The 22896-nt window shown below is 42.0% G+C and overlaps 2 protein-coding genes across 2 annotated transcripts; one reads left to right on the plus strand and one right to left on the minus strand.

Annotated features, from left to right (window-relative positions):
- Positions 1-613: 613 nt before the first annotated feature.
- On the minus strand, positions 614-9937 carry LOC136679744 (alpha/beta hydrolase domain-containing protein 17A-like). The gene is made up of 5 exons (XM_066658411.1): positions 9765-9937; positions 6761-7157; positions 6184-6378; positions 5617-5796; positions 614-3266 (listed from the first exon to the last, which is right to left on the minus strand). The coding sequence occupies exons 2-5, from the start codon at positions 7120-7122 to the stop codon at positions 3041-3043; spliced, it is 963 nt and encodes a 320-aa protein (XP_066514508.1). The 5' UTR covers positions 7123-7157; positions 9765-9937; the 3' UTR covers positions 614-3040.
- A 3194-nt stretch (positions 9938-13131) lies between these two features.
- On the plus strand, positions 13132-22582 carry LOC136679270 (ubiquitin-conjugating enzyme E2 R2-like). Its single transcript, XM_066657705.1, has 5 exons — positions 13132-13930; positions 16443-16529; positions 18582-18679; positions 19369-19503; positions 20411-22582. The coding sequence occupies exons 1-5, from the start codon at positions 13745-13747 to the stop codon at positions 20622-20624; spliced, it is 720 nt and encodes a 239-aa protein (XP_066513802.1). The 5' UTR covers positions 13132-13744; the 3' UTR covers positions 20625-22582.
- Positions 22583-22896: the final 314 nt, after the last annotated feature.

Here is a 22896-nt window from a genome sequence, read left to right on the forward strand (position 1 = left end):
TCTTGGTGAAACCTTTCCCTAGACTTCACCCACCCTTCCTAGCAGCATCATGTGATAGGTTCAAGACTTGGAGGATTGGACTGACATTACTGATAACTGCGGAGAAAACTGGAAAAATAAATGTAAAAATTAAAATATTTTTTTAAACCCCCTGAGTCGATGGTCTCAGAAATGTGGGTAATGCAGTAAAGCTGGGAATAGAGCAGAGCATTTAAAATGTCAAGCAGATAACATTTCTGCTGTCATCAAACGTATTGTGTAACTATTGTTTTAACTATGCTCACCCTAGACAAAGCAGACCTCAGAATCCAGGCCTCGTCATGTTCCAAGTTGTTCCTCCACAGTGCTTGAGGTTTCATTGGAGTTTATTGGAGTTACCCATAATCCATTTGCGTGCATCCTAGCTTTAGAAATGAAGAGATACTACAGCCTTGGTACATATTCCTACTGCGTTCATCCATTCACGTGGTCCCTGGTAAGTTCATTCAGTCAGGAAGACTTGGTCGCCCTCTAGTGGTGACTGAACGGTTAGACACCTTTTAATTGAACACCATTCATTTGAACTAAGCCATAAACAGTTGTGAGAAAAGTCCAGGACAAATGTTTACCATGTAATCATTCCTTTATTTATCAGTTACATTACAGCACTTACATCCGTCGGCTAAGAAAAGGAAAAGTGAAGATAAAAACAAAAACGTCCATTAAGCTTCATACATCATAAGAGGAAACATGATTACATCCTTATACACAACTGCAACTAGGAAAGGGGTTACACACCTATTATTTAACTCTGGGACTCTTTTTAATATTATTATTGTAATTAAATCATTACTTATTCATTTATTTATTTTACATCTTCATCTGAGGGTTCGCTGACAGGTGGATATTAACTATTATTGCTTCTGAGGTATGAATCAGGAGTGGTTTAGTTACTTCTCATCTTTTAAATATTAAAGACCTAACATCTGTAAGTTATTTAATTTTATCCCGTTTTAAATTCACTGCAAATCCAGTAATACGTCGAGATCTTTAAGGACTGGGATGGTGTCGTTCCTTCGGATTTGAGAGGCCGTTATTCCGATCACCCGCTAGAACCAAACGAGCTCGCTCCGTTCTCAGGTGAAGCCGAAGACGTCTGAGCCGCGCCGAGAAACACACCGAGACCACCTCCCCCCTTTAAGAACGGCTCTGGTTCGGACGACAGCTCTCACGTTAAAGCAAACGTTATTTAACCTCTTAGAAAAATAGATTTGCAAGTTCCTCGGAATATTCTCAGAACACGTTAAAGCATATCTATAACATCCAGAGTGTTTCGCAACAGATGTTTATATTATAAATAGCTCAATATACAAACGTCTCCGCAATAAGAAATACCAAAGAGAGAGATGATACAAACCGACAATGCGTTTGTGTGTGATTTGGCATGCGTCGCGACCCCTCGTCCACAGACACGAACGTGGAAACCCGAGGGCGGCTCCGTTACGAACGCCGGGCTGAAATATGGCGAAAGGACTTCGAAGCATTGGGCCGTGTGCTGAGAGCTGAGCCACATTAAACACTAAAATGGAGGAAGAGAGGACTACAGGGAAAAAGAGAGAGAAGAGAAGGGACTACAACAACAAAAGATGTTAGAAAATGGGGATTGAGGGGAAATAAGAGAAGGTTTTAAATAAACAATACATAGAGAAAAATCGTATATATGCGATATGAGAATAATGAGAGAGAACTGAGGTGAGAGAGAGAGAGGGAAGAGTGTGAAAACAGGTATGAATAGGAAAGGTGGTGTATTCAGTGGTGTGTGTGTGTGTACTGAGTATGGTGCTTTATATCGTGCCCGGGTTATTTGTGGAATCTCTGAAAGGATGTCACAGTGAGACAAAGTCAGAGGAAAACAAGAGCATTTCATAAAATGAAATATATACAGAATAGAAAAGACTGGAAAGACAGGACTGCAGTTTTCATAAAACACAGAGAGAGAGAGAGAGAAAGAAAGAAAGAAAGAGAAAGAGAGAGAGAGAGAGAGAGAAAATGACCAAAAGCCCGTAACAGAAAAATCACTGAAGGAAAACACAATGGTTGATCATTATTCTGTAAAAAAGACATCATCATATGGATTTGTTTAAAATTGCTGTTTAAAGTCCAGTTCCTAGCTCTATTTAGTTCAGTTTATATCCAATGAGAGCAGCGTGTGTGCCCCGTATCCATCCGCAGACTCACAGGATGACTTCCATTTGTAAATGGAACCAAATCAAATTTTCCAATCCCAGGACTCGTTATTGTCATTTTCACAGTAATCATAGCTCTATCACTTGCTGGCTAAATGCTAGCTGTAGTAAGCTGGTGTGAAAATCTACAAATATTTGCAGGGCACACGTCAAACAACAGCTCTGAACGCTGTCCACAAACACATGAAAGGGCGGTGATGAAAAGGTGACCAGGGGAAAACTAAGTGCACGAGAACAGAAGCATTTCCACATGTCCTTAAATGAACACACGAACACTGTATGGAGACAGGCGACCACACGCTAAGACGCTCAATCTGTCCAGCAGAGAGAGCTTGTACACACAAAAAAAAGAGGGGAGAGGAGGGGAGGAAAGCGTCTCACTGGTCCTGTGGGTCAACAGAAATGTTCTTCTGACCCAAAATAACACAAGTCCTAAAAAACAATTAAAGAACTTTTGAAAAACCCCACAAAGAACCTATGGCAGTCTTCTTGCAGATGTCTCACCAAGAAGAAACAAGTCAATGCAACCACAGTCTCGCGGTGAGGCGTCTTCTACTACAGCTCTAACGTCCCACTCCAAAACTGGTGTTGATATTTCTGCATGTGTCCTAAAGCTCTATAAATCCATCCAGGTCTCCAGCTTCTCCTCACCCTTCAGACTGAACGCAGGTAAACACAGGTATTCTCCATTCACAAAGCTGTTGTCATTACAAACGGACTCAGGCATTGATGGCTATTTGTCATAATTTCGTACTGACCCCACAGGTCACGGAAGTCGGGTTCAAAAGCCTGTGTCCCGCCGCTCGTTCGGATCTTCAGGTGTACTGGGCTGCCACTTCCTGGCTGATGAAGCGGCGCAGACGCTCCAAGTACTGGCTGTAGAGCTCGATGTCGTTGTGGCCGGCTCCCTCCACCCACAGCGGCTCCACGGCCTTGGGGCAGCGCTCAAACAGAGCCAGGCCGTGAGAGAAATCGATCACCTCGTCCTCCGTCCCATGGATGATCAACACCGGAGACGTGATTTTAGACACCTTCTCAATGCTAGGAGAGAGAGAGAGACGGAGTGAACGTGGGACACAGAGGGTTAAACTCAAGTTATACAGCTTTAAAATAGTAACCAACAATCGATCTACCTTTTACTTACAATAACTACTGAAATGACAGATGGCAGTGTCAAATATCTACACACATAATTGAGATAAATTATGCTATTGTCATTTTAAGACATTTCTATTGATAACACAGGGTGGTTCATTTATATGGATACACCTTAATACAATGGGAATGGTTGGTGATATTAACTTGTTTGTGGCACATTAGTATATGGGAGGGGGGGCTTTTCAAGATGGTGGTGACCATGGCGGCCATTTTGAAGTCGGCCATTTTGAATCCAACTTTTGTTTTTTGGGAAGAGAGTCATGTGACACATCAAACTCATTGGGAATTTCACAAGAAAAACAATGGTGTGCTTGGTTTTAACGTAACTTTATTCTTTCATGAGTTATGTACAAGTTGTCCACTTATAAATTGTGTTCAAAGTGCTGCCCATTGTGTTGGATTGTCAATGCAACCCTCTCCTCCCACTCTACACACTCTTAGAAACACCACAGGAGAAATGCTAGCACAGGCTTCCAGTATCCGTAGTTTCAGGTGCTGTTAATGCTATTAAACGCCTTTAAAGAGCAATAAACTTATAGTACAACTTAATTAAGAATAATCAGACATTGGAATTAGAATATAAATGTTTAAATAACTTCAATAATTAAATTTAAATAAACAGATTTTAAACAAACGAACATAACAGCTCCAGAATGGAACAAACAAAAGAAAACAGAACAGGAACGGCTAAAAATATTGGTGGCATTTATTCTTATGTAAATAACTACACACTCAAACACAATGAGAAAAATGTATTAGGAAGTGTCCCTTATACATAGTGTGAGAAGTTGATAAAGTAATTATTGTGAAAGGTCTAGTTATACAACCAATTATCTGCAGCGAAGCCAGCTCGTTGATAATGTATGTTTTAACTGTAAATGGTGTGGTGTAATTACATTTCTTCTCTTTTAGATCTTGGTAGCTTTCCCCCACATTTACAAAGATTAATACTTTCACTGATTCATTACTGTATCATTAGTAACTGCTTTGCCCTCATCAAGGGTGCAGCGGGTCCACAGCCTTTGTGAAACCTTTGGATGCCAGGCTGAAACACACCTTGTACAGGTCCATCGTGGGGCATCACACACACACACACACACCTATAACGACTTGCTCAAGAGCTTACACACACAGTCACTCTCACTTATCTGAGGACTAGATCACGCAGCCAATCCACATTCCAGTTTGTGTTTTTGGATTGTGGAAGGAAACCAAGCACCCAGAGGAAACTCACACAAACATGAGGAGAACACACCCAACTCTTCACAGACGATGACCCCAGGCAACGACCCTGACACCGTGAAGCAGTGTCACAGAGACAGTCCCGTCTGCGCCACCATGCCACAAAACGCTCATATAGGATTTTACACACAGATCAACCGTAACATTACGACCATCTCCTTGTTTCTACACTCACTGTCCATTCCCTGCTCCACTGACTCTACAGCACGCCTTCGTGGTCCATCTGTTACTCTGCATACATTGTTTCCCCCCCCTTTCACCGTCCGTCAATGGTCAGGAACCCCACAGGACCACCACAGAGCCAGTTAGTGTGTGTTGTGCTGGTGTAGAGTGGATCAGACACAGCAGTGCTGCTGGAGTTTTTAAACCCTGTGTCCACTCTCTGTCCACTCTGTGAGACACTCTTCCCTCGTTGGTCCACCTTGTAGATGTAGAGTCAGAGACAGTAGCTCATCTGTCGCTGCACAGTGTGTGTCGCTCGTCCTCTAGTCCTTCATCAGTGACACAGGACGCTGTCGGCTGGATGTTTTTGGTCGGTGGACTGTTCTCAGTCTGGCGGTGATATTTAGGTTTTTAAAAAACTCCACTTGTAGCAGCAGCACCACACACCAACACCACATCAATCACTGCAGCGGGTCCTCTGGGGGTCTCGTCCGTTGACAAACAAGGGCGAACGGGGGCGAATAAAGTACGCAGACCATCATATGGACTTCAGTTTGTAATTGTAGAACAACAAAGTGCTCCTCTAGGGTCAGAGCTGAGAGAATGAACTGAGAGTAGAAACAAGGAGGTGGTCATAATATTACGGCTGATCTGTGTATACTTCATAGACATTTTTCCATCCCGCAGCTGTGAATAACCTTTTTAAATGATCACCAATAGTCCAGCCTTACTTTTTTTAAATGTCCCTTCCCCAGCATCAAACTGCCAGATACAGCAGGTAAAGGAATGATAATATAGTACAGAGAATCTGTAGCAGGATTACACTCACTTTGGAAAGGCATCAAAGAAGTAGGTCTTCTTGGTGTCGGGGAAGGCCACCCTCATGCCAGATGTGAGAGGGGAGTGGAGCACGACGGCAGCACACTCATACCGCGATGCTAAGTCCACTGTGGGCACCGTGCCAATGCTCTGACCGTAGAGGATTATGTTCTCAGGACTGATGCCATATCTGGAGATTAATTAAAGGAATACATTAATGAGATTACTATTTTGAAAATAAAAAAGGTCTTTGTTTATTTGTGTTCAATATCAATGCATTTTGGATTCTGGGGTGGAATTAGGGTTCATCTCAAATCTGCCTGCCCTTCACATCCTGTTTCAGGGACGGTACACGCCACTAGATATTTATATGTACTCCATGGGACATATATTCCAGTCTGAATCTAAATGACAGTCCCAAACCACAAGCATGTGATCGCCTACTAAAATAGCCACTGACTTGTTAGTGTTTGAAAAGGTTATGATCTTATACAATCATCACAGGAAATAAAAAGGCTGGCTTTGACAATAACGCAGCTCAAATGAAAATGCAAGCTGTGTGCCACCCTTGACCCACCTTGTGCGCAGTGCATGCCATGCAGCATCTATGTCCGCGTAGAGGTTCTTCTCCGACGGTTTCCCTGTGCTGGCTCCGTACCCAGAATAGTCATAGGAGAAGATATTGCAATTGATGCGTGTGCCAAGCCCAATGTAGAAGCTGCTCATCTGACCTAGATCCACAGCATTGCCATGGGAGAACAGCACGGTGAACCTCCAAGGGCATAAAACACAAGCACAGTGAGAGGCCTTGAACTCCTGTAATGTTAGGTGCAGCTGAAGAAGGTGCAATCAAGCCCACACACACACACACACACACACACACACACACACACACACACACACACACACACACACACACACACACACACACACACACACACACACACACACACACACACACACACACACACACACACACACACACACGACCTTGCTCTCTACCTTTTGAGCCTCATTTAATCTGAGGGTTTATATATATTTCATCAGAGTGTAGCAATGTTTTGAAATAGGGAAAAAATTACATATAGACACAAGTTAGCAGCAGGTCAATCAACTAAGAGCAGAAGCATATACACACACACACAAGCTTATACCTAGCTGAGGGGGCACAGCGGATGTACATGCATCCCACTTTGTTTCCTCGACTGGAGCGTGTGAGGAACACCTCAGTCCCATCCAGCTCCCGTTGGGAATACTGGAACTCTGCTCTCTCAGACAGATGGAGCTTCCACCTGCCTTCTCTGTCCCCGAACCCTCCTCCTCCACCTCCACCTCCTAGCCGGGACCGCAGCCCTGGAGCCCCCAGGCTGGAGGCCACTGTGGGGGTGGAGTCCAGGTCCGGCAGCAAGCTGTAAGTGGGCTCTGGAGGCAGGAAGGCCAGTTTCGCCGCAATCCGGCTCGGGCATGGAGGGCAGCAAAACAAGCCGCACAATTCACTGACGGACAAGCCGTTCATCTTCTGCTGACGCGCTGGAGAAAAGCTGGAGGAAACTGAGGAGACAAACAACTGGAGGTTTTCACAAAGCAATAATAGTAGCATTAATAAGAAAACAAATTTCAGCTTAAAGTACAGTTTACGTCCTGATATTTTTACTTAGAAAAACAATGTCATCTTGTCAACTTCTGATAACTTTACTGTTCTTTGGTCTGAATGTAGTCACTGAGTTATAGGCAAAAAATACAATAATAAAAATCAATACAACACAATATACAAGACCTCCCTGTAAAACAGTCTAAAGGGAACATGATCACAGACAAAAAAAGGCTTCAGAGAATGATACAGGGGAATAGCAAATTGATTTTTTATAACATGTTAGGGCAGAGAAGCTACTACTACTGACCAGTCTGTGACAGCTGCTGCTGACCATGAGGACAGCTGTACTAAAGCCTGTGGCCAGTGGAACCAGTCAGTGACAGCTGGCAGTCAGAAGTCAGTGCTGGTAGCAGCTGCCAATGACTGCCACTTCCTGCTGCCTGCTAGACATCACAATACTACAAATGTTTAATACCCAAGGATGTCATTTCATTTGGAAGCATTTTTTGTTACAAAGTAGAAGAGACCATCGCCAAAAACATGAAACTGAGACACTGTGCTTTTCTCTGCTATGATGCTTCCACTGTGGACTCCTCCAGCTGTACTCAGGCAGTGAGCATTCATGTCTTTTTGGGGCGTGGCTTAGACAGGCCCAGGAGAAACCCATTCCAGCTTTAAAGCCATTACCCACTTGATTTTAAGTATTATAAATATAGGTTTACCTTAAACCACATTACCACATTTTTAATAGTGTTAAAGCTAAATAATTATTCCCATTGTTGCTTTCTTAGATCTGCAAGGGGGTGTAAAAGTCATAGGATAATTGACAGTGGTTCTTAATCAATACCAAGAACACAAAGAACGGACTTGTGTCCTCCAGAAGATCGGTCTCCAATTCGTGATGCAGCAGTGATTTGTTTTCCAGGTTGTTTTCATTGGCAAGTCATGAACCAATGCATCTTCTTTATTTTGAGTGGCACGAGAACAACATCTGGGGACTTCAACCATTCTTGGCATTTACGTCCTTGAGTACTGTTACGTACATTTAGCCAATGAAGATGACGCCAAAAAACGTAAGAACACACAAGAACAGATATTGAGAATCCGCCTGAGTGAGTGAAGGTGCTACAGCGCTAACGAGAACCTCTGTAAAAAAAACACACCCCTGGGTCTGGATGCTCCGGCAGTGGATGAGAGCTAAGAGGCAGTGAGTGATAAAGCGGTAGTCAGTGCACCTCTGACACGTATGTGACGCTGCCACAGTGAACAAAATAAAGGCCTGAAAAAGTGTTGTTACTGAAAAAAGAAACACGTCAGCGGTGGGCAGCGGAATAGCCAGCGTGTCACTGCTGGAACGAGTGGTGTAAAGATCGCAAAGCGCACTCATCCTGTAGCCATTTTAATGCCCTCCAGATGCAGGAGTTTTATCACTGAGGAAACATGTAAAATATTTCAATATAAACATCCCCTGGCAAACCTCCCTCGTACCGATGGGGCTTCAGGGGCTGAACATGCTGGAAGTGCGGCAGCGTTTGTATCGAAGTGAGGGAGAGATTTTCTTTTTTGCAAAATTACAGGAGAAATCTAGTGTAGTGTGTAAACACTAAAGATTTACAAGGTTCCTGCTGCATTCGATGTAGTCCATATATGGGCATTGGGGCTGCATTTTCATCACCAAGGACAAAAAAATTTACATAACTCCGCCTATGGTGCAAAGCCCCACCCATTTGTGCTGAAGTTATAAGCAGTGTTTCAGTGTGAACCGCTTCCTGAAGCACAACACAGAAAGAACTCAGATTTTAAAACCACAAGAGACTGTTCTAAGAAATAAATAGAGCTTGGAAATGTTGTAAAATTAATTAATATATATTTACATTTTTTTTAAATAAATAAATAAATAAACTAACCCACACACACAAGTCGAGCTCTAGGGGAAATTAAATGAAGGCCTATGTAGAAAATGGAGGACACTGGCCCCTCAATAATTTTCTTTGTCCTTTAAAACTGTTATTAAAAACGGCTAAGAGCTTGTTTATATCGCGATACGCTGAACCACATTAAGCTTTTGTTTATGGTGTGTTCCAACGGAGGATAAAATCACTTGGTGTAAAATTTCACTCTATATTTTATATCACAGGTTGGTCTTCAGTCTGTAGCATTGATAAGGGCTGAGTACAGCTCTGAGATGATGTAGGTCATTAGTTATATGTATATTACTATGGAAACTAATCCCTATGTGTTTTTATAGAATCGACCAGGATCCTGTTAACGCTCAGTGACAGCAGTAGAGCCGCTAGCTAACGTTAATTTACGCAAATAACAGTAATAAACTTCCTAAGCACCGCCGCTATTGATTACATGTTTTGCTGTCACGGAAAATCGTCACTTTATATTTCATCCTAACACCACAGTGTCCTGGGGGAACGTTGGGTGATTAATGAACATTTTAAAAATCAATCCTCCAGGCTTTAGCCGAAAACACAGCGGCGGCTAAAAAAAGGCGATGCACTCACTAACACGGCTTCAAATGAACGGTGTGAATAAAACAAACCTTCACCGCTCACCAGAAATCAGCTGGAGCCGTGGACACTCTGTAGACTCCTACACATTAGAAAACACTAAACTCTCGACACAGCGCTGTAGTGGGGTCCAGAAAACCATCCTGAAAATCATGAGACCCTCGCCGCTCTTCAGCTGTTTTGCTAGCCAAGCCCGAGAGTGAAGTCTGACACCACACACACCGTCCCCGCAGTTCTGTACCAAAAGTCGCCTATTTTTCAAAATAAAAGCCGGGAAAGTGAGCGTTCAACACTTGTTTCACAGAGAACATATTTCTAAACATAATATACACGTCCTACCATTAGCTGCAGTTAAAAAACTGAAAAAAAAAAACATTTTAAAAATAAAATCATACAAGTTTTATTTAGTTTTTTTTTCTAAAAGGTCAAAGCCCAATTCAGTCAAGGATTGAGCCCATAAAATGCATCGGAATGACATACTTAATAGTTATTTGCAAGAAGAGAATGATGTTTCTCAACCCTGGTGCTAAAGCTACCCTGCCCCAGCACATTTTAGAGGTTTCCCTGTTTAACACACCCTCTGTAAATCTGAAAGGAATTGATAAGTAAGTGAATCCGGTGTGTTGGGAGAAACAAATATATATATATATATATATATATATATATATATATATATATATATATATATATATATATATATGTATAAACTGTGCAGGTGCCTCCAGGTGCCTACACTGCTGTAGAAGAAGTTTAGATGTAAATCTACACCTTAGCCTTCAGTACGTATATGTACCTACTCCTCATATATATCTCCACCCACTCACACCTCAAAAACTCCACCAACCAGAGGATGGGTTGCTTAGGTTTATGATATCAGAAAACCTGGCTGTCTGAATTTGCTCATTTGAGACTGTCTTTAAAAATGGCCTTGATTGGCCTCTTAAGCCAACAAAGAGGTTGAGTACAATATGAAGTGTGTTGATCTGAAATTGAGTCATAGAGTCATATTAGATTGAATCACAAAACATGTTTATGCTTTGATATGTGAGTTTTCAAAGCAACAGGATGGTAAACCAAGGATGGTAGACACTGCTCTTCTTAGAGGGACAGCCATGGACTGTGTGTCTGTTTCTCTGGACCAGGCACATCCTGTACTCCAAAAACAATCCCTTGTGATGTCCTCCTCCTCTGGGACGATAAACCTCATACGTAAACAAATTCAAGTGTGACATCTAGATCCACCAATCACCGTAAAATCTAAACAAAATGACAGTGTGTTCATGAGTAATTTTCCATCTCATTTATTCCCTAAAAAATGTAAGCTTCTTTACAGAGAAATGGCACAGTGTCTCACTGTAACACAGTGAGGGAGTGTTTAATCAGTCTTCACGGCCAGTGTTCCAGTTAGTCAGTACACTGGTGGCACACTGTATTTGTTAAAGCTTGTAAACACATGCTCATCCATCCATTATCTGTAACCATCCATCCATCCATTATCTGTAACCGCTTATCCAATTTAGGGTCACGGGGGGTCCAGAGCCTACCTGGAATCATCGGGCGCAAGGCGGGAATACACCAGTCCTTCACAGGGTAACACAGACACATTCACACCTACGGACACTTTCGAGTCGCCAATCCACCTGCAACGTGTGTTTTTGGACTGTGGGAGGAAACCAGAGCACCCGGAGGAAACCCACGCAGACACAGGGAGAACACACCAACTCCTCACAGACAGTCACCCGGAGCGGGAATCGAACCCACAACCTCCAGGTTCCCGGAGCTGTGTGACTGCGACACTACCTGCTGCGCCACCGTGCCGCCCCATGCTCATCCAGTGCACTCCTAAAATCAAGTGTATTAATGGAAACTTTGCCCCATTTCTGCTGTAATAGTCCGTCTCATTTGGGAAATCACTGTAACTCATCCCAAATGTGCTGGGTGGTGTTCCATCATTCACACAGTTCCACTGCCTTCTAACCCAGTGCTGGGAGGCTTCACAACACTTCAGCCAACAAATGACACTGAGCATGGTAAATAAAGAACGTTCTCAGACAATTATATTAAAGCACAGAGCACAATTAAACATGGTCTAGGCTCTAAATCGCAGATTAATATCTCAGAAAATAAAAAAGTGTGTCTAATTCACCTTAAAAACCCTGCATTTCTCTCTGTTACAAGACTTCAGCTGCTTTAAAGCTTGTGGTTGCCATTGCCTTAAAGGTTCACTATAGGTGACATAACCAGGCTGCAGACGAGCAGACAGTCAGACACTCACAGCAGCACCCTGCAGGATGTGGCCTTTTCCTTACGCAGTAAATAATGCTGCCTCAACGTCATCAAAAAACAAAACAGAAAAACAAAAACATGTTTGTGTTTGGACCTTTTGCTAACAATATTGTCTATCTATCTATCTATCTATCTATCTATCTATCTATCTATCTATCTATCTATCTGTCTATCTATGGCCTATTTATTCTGGGTGGTCCTATTCATTTTTAACATTTACCCTTTTTAAATATAATTTTAGAGCAGATTCAACATCCCTTTTCCCCAAAATGAAGCCTAATAATTCAACACACAGTGAAAACCACACACATTTCCATTATTAATTACTTTATAGTTCTTCAGTGTGTCATAACTTCACACAATAGCAAGCTACGTTAAGTGACACCAAGTTTTCATAGATTTCCTGAGCCCACTAGGCTTTATTTAAACCTGTAGCATAAGGAATCTCATTCATTGCTGTCTGAGGGCTCAAAGGCCACACACATTCTCACACACACTCACCCTGAGACTCCTCTAAATATCATGAATCTTTTCAAAATGCTCAGATGAAAACTCATTTCTTTACACTCTTGGATTGACAAATATCCTTTGAGTAAAGTTTGACAATTCACCACCACCTAGTTAGAGGAAATACACCGGAACAGCAAGAAAACTCGTAGCAAAAATGAAAACCTTGTATGGTTACCACACTAGGGCATGTGATACAGGCTGAAAATGAATGTACCTGTCTATATAAATGTAAAGAGTCTAACTACATAAGACTACATAATAAAACCACCCTGACGTAAAGCTGAGTCGAGTCTCACTGTGCTTTATAAACCCTTTCCCATTCATTTCAACATGCCCAGTCTAGCAGAGGCCTGCGGCGTTTCCTGTTAAAGTGTGATTCACTAGTGATGGGATTTAACGTTAGATTTGACGTCGCAGCTCCACGTCGTTCGTTCTCTAAAGAACAAAGGGCGAAGTTATTGTTATGGTGTTATCTAGAACAGCCGTTCAACAGATAGCTTTGTTTTAGAGCTCAGTGTTTTGGAACGTTCAGAACCCGGAGGCGGAGTTAGCGCGCTAAGGACTCCATTACCCAGAGTACAACGCGCACCTATTGACGAGTGGAACAGAGGAAAAAAATACCAGTCTGCGAAACGAGCAACTGCGAGCAGTCCCAAATGAACTTGTTTACTCGGATTTCTGCTTTTAAAAAGTCGCTCGGAAACGGTAGCTAGGTTTCTGGGCTTCGTGACTAGTGTGTAGTGAAAGCAGAAGTGGCTCTGGTTATTTGCCCCTTAAAAAAAGGGCTGTGAGGGGGGAATCGTCGCGGAGGGAAGAGTGAAGGCTTTGTGGTTTTTCTGGCTTTGCTACGAAAACAAATCTGCTCCGTTTGACTGGTTCCAGTTCGCGGTTCTCCTTCTTCAAGAACTCTGACCTTGGTGATTCCATGTAGCTGGTGTATAATGAGATATAGTTGAAACGCTGCTCTGTTAATTGTGCGAAAAGTGGGACGTTTTCCGTGGAGCTTGTTTTTCAGCGTCGGGTTTAGCTCGGTGGCTAGTCTAGGCTCAGGGAAGTCCAAACAAACAAAAGACGTGTGTGTGCAGTTAGCTGGCGAGCTATCCGCCGCACAAAAGCCAGCGAGCCCGAGTGCGCCTCGCTTAGTTCGGGGTTGACGTTCACTGGCACAGCACAGGCTTTTAGAAATATATATATATTAGCTTTCACACAATAAGGGAAATATCTCGGACATGGCTCAGCACAGTAGTTCTCACGTCGCCAGTTCGCAGAAAGCGTTAATGCTGGAAATGAAGAGTCTTCAGGACGAGCCCGTCGAAGGCTTCAAAATAACACTGGTGGACGAGGCAGATCTCTACAACTGGGAAGTAGCCATTTTCGGACCTCCAAACACACTTTACGAAGGGGGCTATTTCAAGGTGGGTCTCATTTTATGAATATAGTGTTATTCGCACAGCCGTTTACTGTATTTATAGCGGGCTATATTTAGCCTGATATAGCTGCCCGGCCGCTCACACAGCGAGAAGCCCTCATCGAGGCTAGCTTCATGGGTCTTTCAACATTAATATCAAATTCAGACTGTGGTTATATAGGGCTGTGAAGACCTCTGCACTAAATACTGCTGAAGGGCTTTTAGAATTAATTAATACTTGTGGAGGAGGACTAGATTGGTGCTTCCTCACCTGGCACTATTTTTTCTTCTTTGTTCCAGGTCTCTCTCTCTCTGTCAACAATGCCACCGTCAGCTAGCACTGAACACTAGTGTGGGATTAAACCTCGAGCTGTAAACGTTAGGTTTTTGTGCCGACTTTCTCATGATTTGTTGAAAAAGCACAAGGTTTTAGTTGAAATACAACGTCCGGTCCCTTTTTGTGTCCCAGTGTTTAACTTCTAAACGTCTGTAACAGCTGATGTGACGTTTCTGCTCCATATAATAACATACGTTTCAGGTCATTATCATAAATATACGTCACAATGACATCAAATCACTTAACGTCGATTTAACGTTCTGTCATTTGACTTGTAAAGGGTAGGTGTTTTACCATTTCATACTCAGCCTGGATCTCTGTGCAGTGTTTTTTAATTTTTTATTTTATTTGAATTGATTTTTAAAGTCTTATTTAATGTTTTGTTGGTTCCGTAACATTTAAAATTCAAGAGAAAACAACCCGTTTCAGTTCCTCAGCACAAGCAGTGAGGACCTGGAAGCTAAAGAATGGGCTCATTGTCTCACCAACATTTTTCAAGTGGAGAGATAATTACTAGATCTACATCTGCTTCGATTCTACTGTGAATTATTTAATCAGTTCCAAGCGGGCCCAGGATTATTATGACAGAACCGAATGAGTTGTTATGAAGGAATTTCTTTTTAAAAAGAGAATAAAACTAGGTCAGGCTGATAAGTTCAGTCTTTGCCTTTGTTTTCCCTGGTAGAGCACCGTGGGCTTGGCTAGATCCAGTGTCGTCATTGCCTTCTGCTGGGGTTGGATACAGGGCTGTGTTCAGACTTGAACACACTGACTGATCTGGTAGTGTGAGCTGCTCACTGAGTGTGGACCAACCTGCTGCCCCCCTGGGGTGAAGCTTCACAACCAGTAGAGCTGCCTGCAACTGTTCACACAGCTCCCCAGGATAAGCTGGGCTTTGTTACAAACTTGAACAAAGCAGGAGGCAATAACGGCTGGGTTTTGACTGGGAGAATAAGGGTGGGAAAAAGTAACCGACCCATAAACCAGAGGATCTCAACAGGGCATATTTAACCTACGTGTAGTATTTGTTTGAATTGATCTGATGTTGAAATATGTAATAAGTGCACTGTGCCGACTACATTTTCAATTGAACAATGGTAATTCAACAGTAGGGAAATGTAGTGATGTAGATCAAGGGGGTGGGACTTTGTAGGCTCATGTTTTCATTTAATTTATAGCTCTACAGTGAGATTACGAAACATTCCTTAATACACGTTAACTTTATGATCTGTGCAGCGTGTCATAATATTAACTCTTGTTTATTAGTTGGTACAGTAAGCTTTAATCTTAGTTTTTGTTTGTTTGTTTATTTATTTTTTTGATTAAAGTCTGCACAGAGAGCGCGTGCGAGTCCTCCCCACTGTTTTTGTTTTTTTCCTTTACTGTTGGATTGGTTTAAACTTGAGAAATGTGCATCTAAGTATAAACCACATTTCACACCCCGATAGACTGCACACTTCAAAAGCCAAAATACAGTTTTGTAAAATCACATCTTAGAAAAATGAGTCCAATGCCTCGAGATTCAAGCCTTTGAAGAACAATATTTAGGTTTGTGTTTTGGAAACTCCGCATAAGGCCTTTTACACGAATCTGTTTTTGTGTCTCTGTGAGAGTTATTTGAGTTATAGTTGCTGTATTGTTGTAAAAGCATTGGACTTGGATCAAGTTCAGCAGAGTGCAGTACTCTTACGTAATGTCAGATTAACCTAGTTGTGTTATTGCCTAGAAATGTGCCATCATTGATTTGTCCCCGTTTCCTCGTTTCAAGGCCCAGTTGTTGACTTGTTTTTGTTGTTATTTTGCCCGCACCCCATCTGCATTGTTTCCCTGAGTTGTAATGCATCTCCAATCCAATTATCAGCGGCTGTCCCGGCGTCTCCCGATCGCATTTCTTAAGGAGGGAGCGGCTGTCTCCAGCCGGTGTCTCTTTAATAGAGAGGCAGGCCATGTCCGATCACTTTGCTCCGTTGGGACATTAATGGATTTGAAATGGTCTTGAACTTCACAGCACCGTTGGGTTGGCTTGTCTGTCAGTGTGAGGCATAAAATCGGTCTTGATTGGGTCTGGGGCTGTGGCGCACGATGGCCCAGAGAGAGAGGCATGCTTATTTACTTAATCCTCCATGTTACGATGTTTGTTCTAGTCCTCTTGGTTAACGTGGACTATTTCTCTTCACTCCAGGCACGTATCAAGTTCCCTATCGACTACCCCTACTCCCCACCGGCCTTCAGATTCCTCACTAAGATGTGGCACCCTAATATCTATGAGGTAAGAGTTAGTCTTTGTCACGTTGCACTGTTCTGTGACTGATGTGATTTTACTCCATGGCAGGTGTTGGATATTGACCTAGCTTTAAAAAGTTCTCATATGTTTTTATAGTCTATTAATAGCTCACTTCTACAATAACGTGTCTGTGTGTGTGTGTGGTAAGACAAAAACCCAGTTGCTTCATTCACCATTGATGTTGGATTTCATTATTTTCTTCATTTTCATAAATAAACTGATTGTTTTTACGAATACTACATGATTGATTGCCAGAATAGATATTAATAATATATAATTTACAGTGTTCTCCTTTATTGCAAACAACAGTTGGAATGTACAGTGTAAGAGGATAACAGAGTGGTGTTTCAAAGTGGATAAACAAGACAAGTGACCTGACTTTGCAGCATTTCTAAGCTTGCTGAATATTACGAATGTATGGCATTCCAAGAGCCTTCCACAGAAGAAATGTTGTTGTTTATTCCTGCTAAACCAATCCTTCACTTCTGAGAAAGGGTTTATCCAGGGTGTCCTTCCCAAACATAAAGCAAACGGCCAAAGAAAGCCCAAGGCTAAAACAGTCAATCAAACACCGTGTAACGCACTCCCTGGCAGTTCTAAAGAAAGCTATATCGGGGTCCGGTTGTTCACAATAAAAGCAGACGGAGTAGTCACAAAAGCTGTCATATAACTGGATCCCACTGTTCACCACATCAACGAGGCGAATGTAGGCTTTGGGGGAAAAAACTTTCTTAAATATTAAGTTGTTTGAGAAGTTCTGTGTGTTTTTACTTTGTTTTTTTCTGTCTTCAGATCTATACGTTGTAGTGAAATGTCCTGATTATCATTGTCATTTCTGAAGGGACTAGTTGTAATAAAAGTGTACAGCATGACCAAAAAATGTATATCCTTGTATAACTGAAAGATACGATGGTATTGGTGTACACCATAACATTAAAGACACCTCGTTTCCTCACTCACCATTTCATCATCACTACTTCTGGCTGTGGTTTGTGGTCCTGTGACTGATGGCCTCTGACTTGGCATCTACAAAGTGGACCAGCAGGATGGTGGATCCAGTCATATGACCACAACTCAACATCTAAATAATAAGGTCTCGGTGGTGATCTGGTGAGGTTCCTGATGATTGGAGATCAGGGAGAAAGGGAGCTAATGAAGAGCAGCAGATGCGTTACTGTCTGTAATAGTGGAATTACAAAATGCAGCTCTATGAGGAGGTGGCTTTAATATATTCCTGCAGAAGTTTGAACACCAGTTTCTTTTCTAAATGAGAATGAGCTTAAACAATACAATAAAATACACTTTTATTTGTCAGAGATCTCTGAAAATGGTCTTGCGTCCCACAACGTCTCTATTACAAATACAATACCATACACACCACGTTATACAAACAACACAAATAATATTTAATTACGTATATCACAACACACACACATCCTCAGTGAAGTATGGCAAACGGCATTGGACCTATTTTCCGCCCAACTTCCACAAATGTACTGTAATCATGAACTAAAATGTTAAAACAAAATAATTAAGATTAAAATACATTGAAACTATGTGAATGAAAGAATGTAGCAGTGTCTTTGGCCCTGAAACTAGTGTTAAATAATGCCCCGAGTCTGAATTGATCAATTACTTGCTGTTTGTAGAGCTGTACGATAATGGTCATAATTTATATCACAATGTATTTCTTAATAAGATTTAATCCCAATACCGACTGCTGAGCCCTGAACAGAAAATCCACAGAAAAACTGTGGAGAACAAACAAGGAACCTGTCATTAACATCTAACGTTTACCTCTTGGCTTTGTCAATATTAACATCTTTAAACTAACGTGCCACGAACTGACGGCAGAGTCCTGTAATGAACAGCAGTGAGTGACAGCGGTGGTAAATAATGGATATTAAAATATTGAAAATCGTATAATTGTAACTGAAACTAGTTAAACAGCTGTAGCTGTTACAGAGGAAGGTTATAAAGTCTTAGTTCGACTTGTATACCGGCTAATGAATCCATCTAATTGTTTTTGTCTCACAGAACGGCGATGTGTGCATCTCTATCCTTCATCCTCCAGTAGATGACCCACAGAGTGGAGAGCTGCCCTCTGAGCGGTGGAACCCCACACAGAACGTCAGGTAAGGGGTTCGGACGCCTAACCCGTGTCGTACCTTGTTTTTCTGCATGTATTTGTTTTGCCTGTTCACTGCCCCCTGTCAGACCAGTAGTCTCTTAACTTTTAATTTGGTTTAGTGAGATGTCTGACATCATGCTGTGGTTTGGCTGATACATCAGTTCGGCTGATTATTTCCTTAGAAGTGCTCAGTTAAGATGGGTTGTAAGTGCAGAACTGTTTGGCAGGTTTAGTCGTGTGGTATGAGGTCTCTAACAGGTCTTTCCTCTCTTAATTTTTATTTTTTTTGTGTTCACTTCAGGCCCCTGATATTAGGTTTTACTGATCTGTCTCATGTGAGAGGAAAATCTGTTACCTTCCTGGAAGTTGCTGTCGCGTGTGTGTGTGTGTGTGTGTGCGCGTGTGTGTGTGTGTGGCACCTGTCATTAAGCAGTGAAGGACATGTTTATTCTGATTCTCCTCTATTCTGCTTGCTTTACAGTTGCTGTCCAAAAATAGCTTTTGTAAGAGATTTAGCTCCATGTGAATTTAGGAGGATGTCTGTTTTTCTTTATTATTATTTTGCACCATTAATTATAACAGTGAAAATACATAGCTGTACCAGGTAAAATATCCTGACATTTTTCCTTAACTCTCTTTTATTATTAAACGTTCACAGCTTTTACTGTACCCTGTGCTGTGTGTGTTTTCCAGGACTATCCTGCTGAGTGTAATATCCTTGTTGAACGAGCCAAACACATTCTCCCCTGCGAACGTGGACGCCTCAGTCATGTATCGCAAATGGAGGGACAGCAAGGGAAAGGACAGAGAGTATGCAGAGATCATAAGGTGAGATTACCACTTTTACTTTCCCTTTATAGAAGTTTGTTTTCTTCAAATGAAACAGTAGTTGTTTTTCATTTTGTGGAATAGATGTTGAGAATTCTTCTACAAATTGATATATATCTCGCTCTTCTTTGAGCTTTGATCTGTTGGAATCTCAGAAATGTAACAGTTTGTGTTCAAAGCCATGGCTGCCGTAATATTGAATGTTTTTTTTCGTAAATGGTTCAATGATTCAGTAAACAGTGACCTGGTTGTGTCTAGATGTTGTGGAAAGTGAGAATTCTTGACAGAGCATCAAATATATATTTTCTAAATAGTCAACACACACAGCCACATTTAAATAACTCAGCCACGACACAGAAATACTTTCAGTTCCAGAAATAAGCAGCCATTTACTGTCACTTTGATGGTAAATATGTTTAAGTTTACAGTCGGTAGAATCTTACAAAGTGTAGCTGCAGCTTTCAGTATGGGGTCAAAAGGTTGTTTTCTACTGAATGATGTAGTGGTGTAATCATTCAAACAGGAAGAAATCAGTCGCCTTAAAAGGCAAAAGAATTCACCTTTGATTCCAGATTGTGTTGAAGAGCGCTGGTGTGATTCCACAGAAACAATCAGCGAATTCAGATAAAGTTCTGGTGAAGTTTGACTGGCGAAGGAATGTTTAATGTGTGCTGCCCCCTTGTGGTTAGCAGCTTTGCTCATAAACCTCACAGACTACAGTACATCGCCCAGAGGCAGACAAACAGTCCGTGAAACTGAAGTTGGAAGTAAACAGGGAAGCTTTGCTTCATTTGGTTTCAACACCGTTTTTCATGTTTGTGCTCTGTGTGACTGAGGAGCCGTGTGACGATAATGCAGAAGGAAAGAAGAAAAAAAAAGCACAAGCGCATGTGTTTGTTTGTTACAGGAAGCAGGTTCTGGCCACTAAAGCAGAAGCAGAACGGGACGGCGTTAAAGTTCCCACCACGCTGGCGGAGTACTGTGTGCGCACACGCGCCCCAGCGGCCGACGAAGGCTCCGATTTGTTTTACGACGATTACTATGACGACGAGGACTTGGAGGACAATAACGACGAGGACTGTTGCTACGATGAGGATGACTCAGGAAACGAGGAGTCATGACACCGCTACCGTCGTCCTCTTCCTCATCACCATCATCTTCACCCTGAAAAGTTGACGAGTTGTCGCATGTATTCACTCTCACTCGGATAGCTGTATTCTTTTTCTTTAAAAGAACTGTAAAGGATGATTTTTAGGTTCCATTATTGTTTTGTTTTGATTTTACTTTTAGCTGAAAAATGAAAGCATTCTCTTCTCACTCTGGTCTCGGCTGTTTCAGTTTCGCGTACGCTTTTAATTTCACAGAGGGTTTCTTCCCCTTTCACCTTCCCTCATCAAAATATTCTTTGTGCTATCGATATCCAAACACCTTTGCTTTTTTTTTGACACACGAATGAATGGAGTGACTTTAGTGCTGGAGTGAACAAAGGTGGATTGGCCTTCACGATCTGTGGCGTCTGAGTCGCACAGTTCTAGTCCCTTAGTCCCGTTTCTGCCTGAGAGACTTTTCTAGCTGCCCCTGTCTATCCTCCAGCCACGTGGTCTTTCATAGCAACCGTTGCAAGGTTGGACAGATTTTACAGAAAGTTAGCAAAAGTCCCATCATGAGAAACGGTGGTGCGCTACTCTTCCGTATTTGAATCGGCTCTGAATCACTACTGAGTCACGTTTAAAACCCGACTCGTCACGACTAAATGTATATAATCAGCATTAACTTAACCGTGCTTAGAAAATGAACAATGTTTTTAGGCGTTTGGCTGCTGCAGGTTCACATTGGGTTCGATAAGCTTTTTGCCAGTGTTCTGTAAGGCTTTTAAACTAGCAATATTTGCTATGAACATGTGTCTGAACAGAGCCTAGATGGGTCTGATTTAAAAAAGCATTCGCAGGCCTGACAGGTTCAGCAATAAAGAGAAAACCTTTCTACCTATTTTTATGCTCCAGAAACGAGAGATTTGAACGGTCTACAGCAGTGTTTCTCAAGCCCTGCTCTGGGAGTGCTTTTAAAATGCGTTTTTCTTGCTCAAACACCCTTGATCGAGATCATTAACTATTTATCAAGGCTTGGAGTTGGCGCCGGAGATGCACCACGCTCAGACGTAGACTGGAAAACGCTGCCTGATCGGTGGTGTAGCAGGCACGCACGTTAAATACGTTGTGGATGTTGAAGGGACGCTCATTCTTCCGTTGGTGTTTGTGCTTAGGTCTTTTAAGGGCAGGGGCAGTGCCCTTGTGTGGAAGCAGAGTTGTGCTGATGTTTTTCCTGCAGAGCCCCGAACCATCATTATGTCAAAGTCAGTAGTGTATACAGTACACGTTATTATCACATTATTTCTTCACGTCCTGAGAGACAAGTAGCGCTCTTCATCACAGGTCGGGAATTATGAAAACACAAGGTTGTTTGTGTGTTCCTTTTCAGCGGAGAGAGAGTTTTGTTGCAATGCCAATAGTGTATCATTGTCTCATGAGTTTCAGTTTCATCTGCTCCTAGATTTTTAATAGAGAATGTATTGGGGGGTGGTTGTCCCCCTCCCCCCACCCCCTCTAAAGGTAAATGTCCTGGTTTGGGTTGATCAGGGTGATTCTCCTGGACTTGCCAACGGTCGTGAGTTTAGTTTTGATTTTTTTCGCTCAGTAAAACGATGACAAAACCCTGCAGTTTATTTGATGCCTGTTGAGCGTTTGAAGAACTGGAGAGGACTTTTAAAAACATTGGCATCAACCGTTTTGAATTAGTTCTGCGTGAGCTCATTTTAACTTTACTCTCAGGACAAACCAAACAAGACGGGAAGGAACCGGTCCCACAGCAACATCAACGGAACCACTTTTTCTTTTTTTTTGTTTGTTTTTTCTTCTTCATGTGAACAGCAATTTAACCAGTCTTTCAATTGTTTTCAAAGACTGTTTACAATCAAACCTCGATGCTGATATGCACCTGTGGGTATGTGGCTGATCATTTTACTGACCTGTATGTATTTTTATGGTTTGTTGGCCTATTTAAAACTGAAATAAAAATAAAAATCTTTATTAGAATAGTTCTGGTACTCTCAGACTTCCTAAATGCAGTACGTGTCGATAACATCACCCACGTTACAGATTTAAATAAGCGCTGGTGTCAAGTGAATTATCTTTCCATTGTTTTTCACAAGCATTGTGATATGTTCTTGCATTACTTCACTTTTAATCAACGGTTCCTTTTGTAAAATCATAGTCTGTGCCAGACTTTAATCCATTTTGGCTCAGCTTTAGACTGCAGGGCCTCGTATTTATCACCAGAGCGCAGGCCGTGTTTGGCTCAACACCACTGTGTGCAACGCTGCTAGTGTTGCAGTGC

Source organism: Hoplias malabaricus, chromosome Y (assembly GCF_029633855.1).
Source record: "Hoplias malabaricus isolate fHopMal1 chromosome Y, fHopMal1.hap1, whole genome shotgun sequence".
In the NCBI taxonomy this organism is placed as follows: Eukaryota; Metazoa; Chordata; class Actinopteri; order Characiformes; family Erythrinidae; genus Hoplias; species Hoplias malabaricus.